A 14,717-nucleotide genomic window follows, 5' to 3' on the forward strand; every position below is an offset into this window, starting at 1 on the left:
CTGCATCTTGACCTCACAAGACAGAACTCTGCCCTGCTTCCAAAGTGAGAATCAACAATTCGGTACAAGACAGAGAACTTGTGCAGTGAGATCCCATTTGGGTCGGTTTCTGGAGAGCAAGATGAGTGCCAGTGCTGCGCCTGTGCCTGGCAGGAGGCACCACTAGCCTTCACTAGAAGAAGGGATAGAATTACAAGCGCCACATTTTTGCGAGGGAAGCCCTGTTATATGCGGGAGCGCTCTTCGCACCGTATCCTCGCATCACTTTAATTTCCACGCGGCAGCAACAGGACGACCGGCTCGGCTCCGGTCTCCGCAGCATCCCCGGCGCTCGCTCCCGGCCGGAATGGGCGCTCTCACCCCGGCGCTCTGTGCCGGTTCGCCGGCCCCTGTCTCTGCCGGGAGAGGGCGGGCACCCCATCCCTTTTCGCTGCTGGGGCGGAGGACGAGGCGAAGGCAGCCCCCCGGGCAGAGGCAGGGACAGGGATGGGGCAGGCAGGAGCCGCCCCCGCGGGGCGGAGGGAGCGCTGGCTACTGGCTCCTCGCCCCGCGTATCCACCCGGCTCTGCCTGGAGCCGCAGCCGCTTCCCTTCGCTCCCGCCCTCCCTCTCTCCCTCCCCCGTCCCCACCTCTCCTCCAAAACCGCCAGAGCCGCTACGGCTCCGCTTCACTCTCTCCGGTGCCAGCGGCGGAGGGGGGCGAGGGGAGCTCAGCGCAGGCACGGCCCGGGGCGAGAGCAGCCCCGCATCCTCCCCGCCGCCCCCCTGCCATGGCCGGTGTCGCGGCCCAGCGCTGAGGATGCTGCTGGGCGCCCCACGGCCGGGCGGCTGGGATCGCGGCCGGGTGGGCGAGAGGCTGCAGGCGGCCCTCGCCGGCCTCCAGGAGCTCCAGGTGCTTCGGGAGAAGCAGCGGGAGCTGGTGCGGGCCGCCCTGGCCATGCCGCAGCGGCCGGCGGCGGGCGGAGAACAGCAGCCCCTGTCCGCCCACAGCAAGGAGCACCGTCTGGAGGTCACCCTCTCTGCCTTGAAGGAGCAGCTGGTAAGGAACCGCAGTGGACGGGACGCCCCGCTGCCCCGCTCCCCGGCTCCGTCAGCCCAGCCGCGGTGCCGAGCGCGGGCGGACGGAAGCGCCCCTGGGCTGTCAGATACCCGGCTCCCCTTCGGGAGCCGCCGGCGCCGTGCTGGCACCGAGGGCGGGCAGGGCGCTGCCGCCGCGGCCCCTGCGCTGCTCCCGCCCCGCCACAGCCGCGGTTCCTCCGCGGGCAGGGGCGAGCGGCGGGGCCGGGGGCGGTCGGGGCGAGCCCCGCCGCAGCCGCTACAGCCGCCGCGGCTCAGGCGGGGCTCACCCGGGCGGCCCGGAGCGGGCAGTGCCGGCGGCGGGCGCCGTGCCAGCGGGAGCGCTGGGGAGAAGTTGTTAACCCGGCACCGCTCATTCATCGGGCCCGAGGAGTAGGCGATGATTAACTTCAGTAATACAGCGCTCAGCTCTCAATGGCAGCAGCCGTTTGCATAGGAGATCAAGAGACTCGCGGGCTGACATACACCTGCATAAGCGCTCGGGGGTTTGGGTGGGGGTGTGCGCGCACACCTCTGCGCCTCCACCTGTGAGCGCGCACGGGTGTGTGCCCGCGCGGCTGTGCGCCAGTGGGAGTCGATCTGCCAAGAAACGCTTCGTGGGACGGGAGTACTTTGTTCTTTCCACGGATTGCGTGATCAAAAGGGAAGAATAACTGAATGCCAGACCTTGTATTTGAAGTGCTGCATCGGCCACTTACACAGGGCTTTTTTTTTTTTTTGAAACTAAAAAACAATTCTGAATTGTAGCTGAAACTCGTTTTATAGGTGAGACAATAATCAAAGGGTAAAGGGCTTTAATCTCTAGTATAGGCAATTACACACTTCAGTAAACTCAGACTTAATTCAGAATCCTTTCCCTCGCTGTACTGGTGCAAGTCTTGGCCATCAGTTATCCATCAGGTGTGAAAACAGAAGGGTTATTCGCTCCCCGTAGGCAGCTTTCTCAGGCAGCATCTCAGGATAAAATGGGCTTTAACCTTCAGGGAAACCTAGCCACCATTGTGTGCAAACACAGCAGCGGGCATATTTTGATTAAATTAAGAAAATACAAGACAAGTGGACAGCCAGCCACTTGATTACCTGTCATTGATAGTGTTAAGTAATGGCTCTACTTTTTTTTTTTTTTTAATTGAGCAAAAGAATTGAAGGCATTTATTGCCTGTTTGAGGCCAGTGGGGTAACAGAATCACACAGTGAGCTGTGATCATAGTGACTGTACTTCTTTTCATGTCAGCTGTTGTGCTGTAATTACTCATTTGTCATAATATTTTTCAAATAAAATATTAAAATAGAAGATTAATTTGTCAGGATTTTACTTGCACCTTACAATGCTTTCCAAGAATGTGGGAGAAACTAGTCATTAAAATGGAAGGGAAAAAAGGCTGCCCTTTAATTGCTGCCTTTTAGAAATGCAGGAGTTGAGTGGACTCAAGAATAACTCTGCACACCTCCAGAGAGGGACAGATTTCACCGGTAGGTGCCAGTGCAATTATAGGAAACGTATCTCTTGGGATGCCTGGGAGGGAAGTGTTCATAAAGCTTCAGCAGAATGACTCAGATGTACATAAATCCAGGTACAGGTTCTTCAGCAAAAATACAGTTGTGTGAGTGCTTAAAATAGTAATACAGAGCTCTTCTGGTTGACCAATGGCTGCTGGAGGCTTTTCAAACTGTACTGTTCAGGCCTCCTGGTAGCTTTATTGGTTTTTCCCCCTGCAAATAGCAGATGTGTATCTGAGTAGAGGTGCATACCTCAGATTTCCTTAATAGCAAAGTAAACCCAGTTGAAAACAGGCTTTTCACAGTCATTTTAGAAGTAGTTCACAGATCTAGGATCTCAGTGACCACAGGCTGAAAACTTTCCCAGTGACTCATGAGCAGTGTATTGCACTTAAAACCCATGAAAGTTCTGTTCATGATTGCAGGAAATGAAGTTAAAACTGAAAACAACAGAAAATGCAAAGCACAGCATTGCTCAAGGAGTGGTGTGTCTTCAGCAACAACAGCAACTGTTCTTGTTGGCCCATGGAGGGTACAGTATGTGATTACTGCTCTGTAAGCTTTCAGATTGAGAAACTCATTAACAGTGTAAATGTAACTTTTCCTTGCAGTGCACCTTGCTCCAGATTTCAAGGAGGACTGTAGCCCTGAGCTTTAGCATGGTCACAGTTTAATTCATAAAAAGTTTGGTCCTCACAACATAAAATGAGAAAGCTGTGTCAGCTGAAAGTGGCTCAAGGCATCTTAGCAATGGAAACAAGGCAGATAAAAAGTCAAGCCAGGCTTCTTCTGTAATGATAGGGTGGGAAACAGGAGAGCAGAGGCAGAAACCTTAAGGACTTGAGTCTGACTAGTGGGAATAATAGAGCAGAGCCATCAAATGCCACAGGCACCATAGGCACCACGTGTGGATGACATTCCAGAATCTCAGTCTCTTCCCCAACAACACTTACCAAAGACAGTGATCAGCTGGTCTTCTAGCACTCTGCTGTAGGCAGTCTGCTACCCCTAACAGTCATGCCCTTTCTTGCCCTAACCAGTGGCTCTTTTTGGTGGCCGAGGTCTTTTCTGGCAACTGCAAATTACTACAGCGCAGGCGGGGTCAATTCTGTAGCAGAAGAGGAGCCGAGTTAAGTGATGCCACCCACTATCAGAGATCCTGAAAGTGCTAAACTTCTCTTAGCCAAACTGTATCATGGTGACAAAGAGGAAAGAGATGCAAATTCAGGCTAATGCAAAGAAAGAAATCTATGATTGCTGTCAGTGTAGGTGGATATCGAAGGCTGCAACATCCAGTATGTTCTCAGCTCTTTCCTCAGAGGACATATTTATAAACCTTACTTTATTTTATTTAAATCTGATTCTTTTGTTTTGCAAGCTTTCAGGTGATTTATGATGCTATAAAAATGTGAGAAGGGACACATTATACTGAAGAGATAAAACCAAACACTTGGTACCCTGCATTTTATACAGATTTTTCTCCTCTTTAGATAATTTTAAATAGAAGAAAACATCTTTTAAATCAGGGACTGTATTTTTTTTTTTTAATAACAAAATTTTGTCAGCTGAGAGAAAGAAGTCCTTCTGGAAGAAATTTACCTTTCTCTATAACAAATGTCTGGGATAGATGATAGTAATTTCCCTCTGAAACTGGCTGCTTTGCACCATCAGTTGCAAAAAGACCCATATGTGGGCAAAACTAGAAAAGAATGCTATGTTTTGTGCATTCCAGAATGAAGTCAGATTAATAGAATTACAGAATGCTAATCTACAATCAAGAAGTGTCAACAGCTCCCCTTTGACTTTGAAGAGATTAACAATTGAGAAGAATAGTCAAGTATGACCAGTGGGTTTTGGTGCCTTGATTTGAGGTGCCTGCTTGTGTTGGTGTAAAGGAACCTGCTTTTCAGAGAGGGTTCTTCCTTCTGAAAAATGGGTGGTATGAAGATACTCCAGATTTGTCTCCCCAAAACTGTAGTCCATTGATAGGACATGTTGATTGGGAAGGTTTGGTCCCACACTGTGCAGTGTCCACAAGTCTTCACAGCTGCATTGCCCAAAGCAAACTGATGGTTTTACATGTGAGGTTTTGTCACATGAAAATTCATGTTGTGAGTAGAAAAAGAGTGTATTTAGGGGTTACTGTTTTGAGTGCTGCCCAGTGTGGGTATTGGAGTGATAACAGCTTGAAACAAACACACCGGAAAAGTCATTCTTATCCAAATGGTTTGAGGAATGCCTCTCTTCTTAGAGTGCAGAAGTAGTTAACTGAAAGATCAAAGCTGGGTCAGTGGCTGGAAACATGAAAACCCAGTGGTGTGAGGCACCATAAAAGGGTTAAAAACGATGATGTAAATCATGTGTGTTGGTTAAAATGCTGTGAAAGAGCAGACAGAACCTGGAGGTATAATAAATAATGTTTGAATACCTGAGAGCCTTGTGGCCTCTCTGTCATTAATCAGAAACCACAGACTGAGGGATTGGCTGGCAAAACATTAATCATTAAGCAATTAATTCCAGCCATGGAAACAAAACTTTGTGATTTCCTGAGTAGGTGGGATTGAAGAAGGCACGGCATGGTTTTGCTTTTTTACCACGAAATGAAGTACTGAGGAGGTCATACATTCATCATTCAGATGGAATAGAAAATCTCCTTTATTATCCATTTCTTCCCTTCTTTTTTGTGTATGTGAAACAGGAAGAGGGAAAATCACTATGGATTTCCCTAGGATGCAGTAATGAACCTCTTGAGTTTAAACCTTTTTAGATGTGTGACTCTTAACAAAAAGGGGCTTTATTTCTTGTGTCTTATATGTTCCTCCAGTTCTCTTTAAAAGCATGCTTAAAATACATTTTTTTTTTCTTCTCAGCAGCATCACCAGCCTCAAGAGTTCTCTTGTGAAACTCAGGGCATCTGTATTTTTTTTTCTTACCATTTCTAATAATTTACTGATTACCTTAGGATCTTAGCTTTCTTTTCTTTTAGTATTTATAGCTGTGGAGAAAGCTATGCAAATGTTAAAAGCTGAATAGTTCCTACAAAAGGAAGGAGGCAAAAACGTGCACATACTGATCTTGATTTTCTGCATGTCATTTAATTTTAAGATACTTTAATTGGTTCAAGGGACCTAGATTTTTTTATTTTTATATATTTGAGGTTGGAAATGCTGCTAGAACTGCCATGTGTGTTTTTAAATATGAAATGTACCCTTAAGGAAGAATCTTAATAATGTTTTTCTTACCATTACTGAGTGGAAACCCATCCACTTGAGGGCTTTGAGCACAACTTTACAACCAATTTCAAGAGACCACCTTTCTATAAAGTACTGTAGGATGGATGGTGAGGTGTGATATAATTAGAAGGAGCCTAAATAGTGCAGGGCTTTAGATAATTTGCTGGGTGCCACACGAGAAGTTTGTGACAGAAACCAACTGTGGTTCTTTGGCTGGTACCTCACGCCATGGCCATCTGCCTTGCCAAGCTGACAGCATAAATACTGGGGGAGCAACTGCAGGAGCTGTTACCTCAGATCAGCCTGGTCAGTGGTTGCAGTAGGCAACAGATCTAGTTGCTAGCTTCTGAAGGATTATTCACAAGTTTGAAACACCATTTATTTTAAATACAGTAATTTCCCCACCATATTCAAATGCCGCCTTCTCCTTCCAGGAAATGGGTGGAGATATCTGGCCACAAGACAAGCAAGGAAAACCTGCAGTAAAAGAGATGTCACAATTCTTGCAGTGTATCCTTTCAACTATAAAGATGTGTCATCAAAGCCGAGGGTTTTACTGGAGTGGGCATGCTGCCTTTACTTGGTAGGGCAATAAGATACCTCAGCCACAGTGGTTTCCTTTCACCTGGCAGATCTTAGGAGTTCATGCAGACAATCCATAATGTTTATCTCCTCTTCTGCTCAGAGGCAGCGTATGGCAAAGTGCAGTGCAATAAGGATATGTTAATAAGTTAAAAGACTTCTGTCGTACTGTCGTATTTAGAGATACAGTTCCTGCCATAGGTGTAACAAAAAAGCCAAAAATTTAAATAAGTATCTTCAGAATGAGTTTTGAGAACATGTTTAGCTGGGCAGAAGACAATATATACTAAGAAACAAAATGTTTTGTCCTTGTCCATCAGGTCAGTCTCTCACAGAGAGCCAACTGCAACAGTCCCTAGCTAAGGAAAACACTTCATGAAAAAATAAACTTGCTGGCACAGATGGCCTGAATTCTTGCATTGCTACTGAGATTCTAACTGTGATTATTCTTAATTTCCTCCTTCTTCCCTTGATTTAGTCTCGTTTGAGGAGACAGGATGTTGGCTTGAAAAGCCACCTGGATCAGCTAGACCAGCGAATAAGTGAGCTGAAATTGGACGTCAGTAAGACCTCCAGTGAATACTTGGATAGTGACAGCCGGCCCAGCTCAGGTAATGTGCTCTTGGCTATTTATTCCCAGGAGTGTGGTGCTAGGAGAATTGAAGAGTTTCAACTGCTAAGCAAAACTCTGTATTATTTGGGTAGAAACAGTGCCCCATGGCCAATGTGGATAATAGTCATCTGGCACACAGTGGGCTCACAGAGCTGCTATGAATTTTCCTGCAAAGTTGATTTAGTTGGAAAGTGCTCTCTCGCTCAAACAGTATTCTTTCTGGATTATTTAATTTTTTTTAATGAAACTTGTAGCCACACATGGAAGGAGAAGGAGGAGACAGATTTACTTATTAATTACCTTGTGCAGTGTAGAATGACCATTGGTAAAATGGCTAGAGTACTAAAAAGAAGTGGAGACCAACATCAATATCAACACTCTGCTTGAATCCAGGAAGGGTTCTGAACCTCACTAGGGCTTTGAAAATCATTATTGCAGTGCTCCTGTCAAATGAATTTATGTTGAAGCAAAACAGCACTATTAAAAGACACTGAGGAAAACTATGCCAATAGAGTAAAGTTCTCATGGACAGAAAGATACTGGGTATCAGTTTTCTGGTCTGATTCACAGAGAGAGCTGTACTGCAGACTTTTATAGCTAGGATGTCTGTCAAAACCGGTTTCTGTTATCTAGTCAGAGACAATGAAAGTAGTTCTTCTAAACAGAATTTTTGCAAAGCCTCATGTCTTCAGTGACACAAGGAGGGCTTTTTTTTGTTTGTTTGTTTTTGTTTTTTTGTTTTTTGTTTTTCTTGAATACAGCATACAGATTTGTAGCCTGGTACTTAGAGGGCATATAAAAAGTGCAAGTTTTCTGTTGTGTGTTTAAGTTCAGGAGTTGTGAATTTAGGCACATGCACATAGTTCGAAAGAAAATATTCCTTCTCTGCTATAGAGAGGAATAATAAAATTTCCTACCTTGAATTTATACAAAGCTTTTTTTAATGCTTCCACAATTACTGATAATTATCTCAATACCTGGAGAGAGAAGATAGTCTCCTTTCTCTGCCCTTAGACATTCCAGCTATCATAGGCTTGGCCTGATCACAGGCTAGTTTTGCTCTATCCAATCCACTCATCCAATCCGTGCTTGTATGCAGCTAGTGCAAGTTACAACAGTGTCAGAGGTCCCTGTCTTACACCAGTTGCATCATAATCCCCAAAGACATTCCCCAGTGAAGAACTGGGCATGATGATGCAGTACTTCATCTCATCCCACCCTCAGTAGTAAGTAGGCATGTGTGTGTCAAGATGGCTCAGGGCCTAAGTAAATATACAGAAACCCAGTAAAGGCTGGTTGAATTAGAGTATGCCTCTGCTGATGTTACCTTAATAAATGATCATAAATTTAGGCTTGTGGCACATAGCAAATGAAGATTTGTTTTATTCGCTGCACTTTTCTTCTACAGAGCATGTTTAGTTGCTGTAAATATGAAATATCCTATTTATTTTAACTCTGCAGGATTCTATGACCTGAGTGATGGTGGTTCTTGCTCACTCTCCAATTCTTGCACCTCTGTGTACAGTGAGTCTATCTCCTCCTCCCACACCAGTCTCTTACCCAGCTCTCAACACCCTAAAGCGAGGCTCAGTGTGTTTGATTACCGACCCAAGTCTGCAGATGAAACTACTGTGCACACCACCAGCTTCCAACAGCAGGGAACCTATGTCAGCGATGGATGTCGGATTGCAGCTAGCAGAGATGTCTCTGGGACTCCTGCCAGGTCCAGACCAAGGCCAGTTTCCACAGGTAATTGATAGCAGAACTGCAAGGGAAGGGCAGATTCCTGGTTATTGCTCTTAGGACCTTGTTTAGTCATGTCTAATCAATATATAGTTCTCATTTTCAATGCACAAAGTGAGAGTGGATCAAAACCACGGAGCCAAACCAGTTACTGTCCCACTTCCCCGTGTCTCCGTACTCCAGATACTTTTAAACAGTAACAAATACTAGAATGAATCAATAAAAAATCTGTGGATGAGACAGTAACAAATATGAGGACCTATATATTTAGAGATGGAAAAATACTCTAGTGTATGAGATAAAATTGTAAAGATTATTGAGATTTTTTTTTTAAAGTTTCAGTATTTGAAATACCTTGTGTGAAAGTGCAGGGATGTATGAAAGATTTCAAGTAAACTCCAAATTCCTTATTTACACAAATAAATGTTGACTCACACAATGACTCTTTTTCATAACTTTTGCTGTACAGTTAGGGACAACAAATGCCAAAAGTTATTTGACTATCTACATAGCAGTCATGAGTCTAAAAGTGGATCAGCCATGAATTTGCATCATACTTTCAACGAAATGGACAATTCCAGATCTCTTGTTCACCATCTGTAAAGTGACATCGTATCACTTCTTATCACAGCTTTTTCCATAGTGTCAAAGCAATCTGATTTTAGAGTGATCCAGCAAGATGTGTAGCAGTTCCATTATAGAAACAGGGAAACTATGGGGAGCATAATTTCAAGTACTGTGCCACTCTGGCATCATTCCCACAGCTGCTTGACCTGAGCTTAACTCACCTCTGGCTCGCTTGGAACAGAAACAAAGACCACCTATTCTATACCTAGGTGTGTAGACACACACCTGAAGGGATGACAGTAATTACAGCATAAAAACAAAGTCTTCTCAAGGCTTGTCAAAGGCTGGGGATGAAGCTGAGCTTAATGACCCATGGCTTCCATGTTCAGATTGCAGATATTTTGCTCTCTCAGAAACTTTCCTTCCTTGAAACGTGTTGCTGAGACTCCAGGGGCTTTATGTTTGTTTTTATTTTATTTAGACTAGCACAAAAAGGGATAGCTGATACTGAGCAGGGGTGTGGGAGAGAGACTGCAGACCTCCTTCAGCACTTCTTCCTGGCTAAAGCCTATTACTTCCTTCACAGTGAAAAACAAAAGCAGTGGGGTAGTAGTGGGTATAGCCTTGAAGAAATAATTCTTATAAAGTTGACCACATTGCAGGAAGTGAAGCAAGATTTTACTTCAGAAAATTATCATTTGGAGAGCAGAAGAAATTTCTCTTTTCCTTTCCTTAGAGGAAATTACATGTACAGACCTTTTGCCTTTCCTTTCATTGGCAAGCAGAAAGCTTGCTGAGACATTGCAAGCACAACATGCTTTTGACTCCTTCCTGGTTTGTTTGCAAAAGAGCATAGCATTACAAACTGCCAACCATTTCCTAAAGAATTTTCATTATTAAATTAGGTTGTTAGGTTGTCATCCTAACCTTTGCTGTGGCAGGTCTGTGCATAGGTAGGACACTGCAGACCACCCCAGAATTTTGTGGTCTTTTAAAAGCTTGCTGTCCCAGGACATAGATAGTCATCGTGTGACTATTCACATCGTTTGTGAATGATGTGGTTGAATGTGATGGTTGGGTTTCATGATAGCATGAAGCACCCAGGAAATTGCTTAGCTGAGGATTTGTTGGCACTGAAATCTGCATTGTAGTACAGAGAAATCCAAGCTAACTGGTTCCAGAATTCTTGGTCCCAGAGGAAACACAGCACCATAGTGCTCTGTTGAATGACATGTCTGGATGGAACAACGTTTTTTTTTTGCACAAGAACACAGCCTCTCCTCTCTGTGCGCAGGAGATGCTTCTGGGAGGAGGGTGCTGCAGTCAAGAAGAGTAAATTACAGCACACTTGACAGTACTCCAAAATAGAAGAGATAGGAGTTGGTGTCTATAAATGTCATCTTCAGGGACTACACTTCCCACTTGCCTGAGTAGTTAGCCTTAGATTTTTTTCCTCTGTGAAAATAAAGATTCTTCAGTTCATTCTTCTATGGCTTCTGTGCTAAGAAATAAAAATAATCCCTTGTTTTTGTCTAGTTGGGTTCCTGCTGGTCTGTGACATTTTAGAACTTTTTTATATATGCACAGATTTACTTTCATCCAAGTAGCACAGTTTAAATTTCCTGCAAAGGTAAGAGTTTTATTATTAGCATTAAAAGGCATTTTCAATTCTGTTATGCTTAGGTGATAAAAGCTTTAAAGTAATTCATTGGCCTTGGAAGACTGAAATTATTTTCTTTATCCATGCTACTGATTTTAGTAAAAGCTATCACATCTCTCTGATATAGCACTTCTAGTATGAACCAGGCTGAATGTAATTGCCTGTGATTTAATTAGGTTGTTTATTTTCATCCACCATATAGGTGACTTGGAAAGACTCATTCCAGCGGACACTAGATTTCAGAAGGAAATGGATCCCAAATCCATGTTGCCTCTGTGCCATAATGGAGACCTGCACTTGCTTAGCATGGATCCCAAATTCCAAAATGACTTGGTCTCCAAGAATGGCATTGATGTGTATCCTTACCCAAGCCCCCTCCATGCAGTGGCTTTACAAAGTCCGCTTTTCTCCCTGGTGGGAACATCCCCAAAATCAGACTTCCAAGCTCCTCCCAGCAAATCTATGCTTAGTACAACGGGTCCCAGCTTGATTAAGACTAGGCCAACTGCTGAGGTCAAGCCAGGGGGTTACATCAATAAATTACTGCAGCTGACGAGATGCAAAGGGAGCAGTCAGGCTGAGGCCAGTGAGTGGGTTTCACCGAAGAGCCAGCCAGCCGCAATGCACCAGAGACTCATTATAACCCCCAGCACCGGTGGAGTGAAAATTAACAGCAGCAGTAGCCAGCTGGAAAAACAGAGTTCTCTGGAGAGTAACAAAGCTGAAGGGAAGCTGTCAAGAGAGGTGCCAGAGGGGGAATGTGCCAAGCAGCAGGAGACCATGAGCTGTATGAATGAAGAGCAGTCATCCACTCAGCCTGACACAGAGCCATCAGCTGTGAATAGTTGTTATCCTGCCAAGTCAGCAGCAAGGGGCTCTTCTCTGGCAGAAGAAACAGAGACCAGCATGGAGCGCAGTTTGTCCTACTCACAGCTGTGTCAAGAGGACTCTAGCCCAGACATCTGGAATGCTAAAGCTGTCCCTCCCAAAAAGCTGCCCATCAAAAGGTGTGGCAATGCCAAGTTGGCTTACACTGGGGGTCATGAACGAGTGGCACGAGCTGAGTTTGTCCACGCTCAATTTGTCCCTGCAGAATCCCATCAAGTCCGGGTAAAGTTTGCCAGCTCCAAAACAAAGGCAGTGAAGATAAAGAGGAGGAGCAGTGAAAAAGTCGTTCGGCCTGGTAAGCAAGCCTTCTGCATGGAGAAGGTGAGAGGGTCTCATGGGTCCACCAAGCTGCCTGTTGAGTGGAATCAGCTCCAAAAACCACAAGGAATGAAGAGCCTCATGCGGAGACCTTCATATTCTGGTGACATGGCTGGCAGATCAAGCTCAGAGTCGAGTCTGTTCCCAGTGCAGGTCAGGCTCCCCACTGCGCCATCCAGGCCAGAGCTCTACGGAGCCTCTGCCAATGCACTGTATTCCCTGGAAGCAGCTTGTGTAGACACAGCCAACAGGAAGAAGCAGCGCAAGTGGCAGTCCACAGTGGAGATCTCTGCCAAGGCCCACCCGGCCAGCCTGTCTCACAGCTTTGGCCTGGGAGCACCAAGGCAGCCAGCGAGGAGAGCTGGCATCCCACGCACTGTCAGCATGAGGAATCACTCCAAGGGTCAGCACCACGGAGATTGTGCCAAAAGTGAGTCAGACCACTCTGAGTACTCTGCAGAGTGCTCTTCCCTCTTCCACTCCACCATTGCAGAGACCAGCGAAGGGGAGGTCAGCGATTTCACAACCAACCGATTTGGGGACAGTGAGTCCAGTGAAGGCAACTGGGATGGCAGCAGTAACAGTAGCAGCCTTGCTCTTGACTATGATGAGGGGGATGAAAGTGAGCTGATTTGGCCTGAAGGTTCAGTCAGACAATCTGTGACTGTCCAGGCCTCTTCCAAGCCTCTTCCTCCAGTGCCCAAAATCTGTCGCATCAAAGCTTCAAAGGCACTAAAGAAAAAGATAAGGAGGTTCCAACCTGCCTCTCTGAAGGTCATGACCATGGTGTAAGGGAGAGCAAGCATCTATTTCTTACAGTGGGGCATCCTGCTGGCTCTCATTTGCAAAATGAAAGGACTTATGTGCAGAAGAAAGGACTTTCTTAAAGGAGCTGTGACTAATCCCTGAGTCTACACAAGGGATCTCATTTGTCAATCCCTGGACATAAATGTCACTGTATGTAATTCCCTCTTTTGCCATTTATTCTGTAAATATGAATCTCTATGTACATTATGTTATGACTTTTTTAATTATACAGAAGGGTCAACATGATGAAAATGAAAGCAACCTCCGCTGTAAGATTTTACAGGCAGGCCCTTGGTGTTCTTTTAACCATATGCACCCACAGTGTCAGTCCAGACACAAAGATTTGCTAAGAAGAAAGTGTACTTCCCTCTTGCAGTCTGAAGTCTGTATTAACCATCTAGCTGTTATTGTGGTCATATGGAAAAGCTCTGTTTTCTACATAGTTTTACTTTATTTCAGATCAGCCATCCCATACCTTCTCCCAAACATCAGGAGGGTGAGTCTGTTCTTCCATAAAAACATAGTGTGCTTAATCAAGAAGGCAAGAGTATTTGTGAATAAGAACAAGACTTCAGTTTGCTTCCTTTTTTTTTTCAAAATAGCATAGGGTTGTTTTTTCAACCCCCCTTTATATGATGTTCCATATTATTGTTCATTTGTTGAATGGATGAAAGAACATGAGGGCCACATGCCACAGTGTGTGATTAGCTGGGACTGAGATAATAGCTTTGCCCCTGAAATTGCAAACTCAATAAATACTATTTAATGTACTTCTGAAAATTATGCTTGTCTGACTTTGATGTCTGAGGAAAATTATTCTGGTCTCTGATATGAAACAGTTCTGTGTTTTTATGATCATTCTGCAGAGGGGTTCTTTTATATTTTCAAAGGATCACTGTAGCTCTGTCAGAACCAGAGTCCACTCACCCTCTACCTCAGGAAAGCTTTTTCAGCACCTGCTTCTAAATGAAAGAATTTGAAAACGGTATTTTTATTGAAGACAGGGTAGTGTTTAACTGACTCACTTAAACTGACGCAATTTTGTCAGAAGAAACTCTTAATGTAAAACATATATTTATGTATACGTAATGTGTTTTGAATGCATTTGAGGGCACTGACATGAAGCTTTGTATCAGTGTCTCAATTGAAGAAGTCAATTTTTTTTTGTATTCAGACAAGCAGTCCTAATTCTTTCCTCTGAGACAGCAATCTGGAAGCTGAGCTGAGGTTCACCCTGAATTTACAAAAGAGCAGGTATTATTCTCCTACCCTATTTCAGTGCTCAGTCTGGGTACATACCTGGCCTAGGAGATGTAGGCATTACCTCACGCAGCTGCCTGAACTGGATCTGGAACAAAAGGTAGGTGCTTTGCAGAAACTGGGTAAGAGAGTGGTTGTTTACTCCAAGGATTCAGTAGCAAACAGAAATATTGAAAGACAACTTTCACTCAATGCCTTCTATTTGGAAGCTATTTTATATTTTGAAACCACTCAATTTTCAAATAATTTGTGGAAAATGAGGAGAAAAGTAAGAGGTATGTAATTTAATTCACATATTCTAACTAGCACATAACATCATCCTTACTGTAACTAGGAAAACATGACAATTTAGTCAGTGGAATATGTTTGAACATTTTTTCATTGTTCCAAGAGTATTGGACATAATAACTCTGGTAGGATTAATTGGAGAATTTCACAGGTCTGGCAGTGGTTTCTTGTTCAGCATGTCT

The 14,717-nt window shown here is 44.5% G+C and overlaps 1 protein-coding gene across 1 annotated transcript; it reads left to right on the plus strand.

Moving 5' to 3' along the window:
- The first annotated feature begins 486 nt into the window (after nt 1–486).
- DACT2 (dishevelled binding antagonist of beta catenin 2) lies at nt 487–13,767 on the plus strand. Its single transcript, XM_053974635.1, is given in 6 exon segments — nt 487–509; nt 511–560; nt 563–1,038; nt 6,870–7,002; nt 8,466–8,753; nt 11,177–13,767. Coding segments are annotated over 6 exon segments (2,766 nt in total). The 3' UTR covers nt 12,973–13,767.
- Nucleotides 13,768–14,717: the final 950 nt, after the last annotated feature.

Source organism: Vidua macroura, chromosome 3 (assembly GCF_024509145.1).
Source record: "Vidua macroura isolate BioBank_ID:100142 chromosome 3, ASM2450914v1, whole genome shotgun sequence".
In the NCBI taxonomy this organism is placed as follows: domain Eukaryota; kingdom Metazoa; phylum Chordata; class Aves; order Passeriformes; family Viduidae; genus Vidua; species Vidua macroura.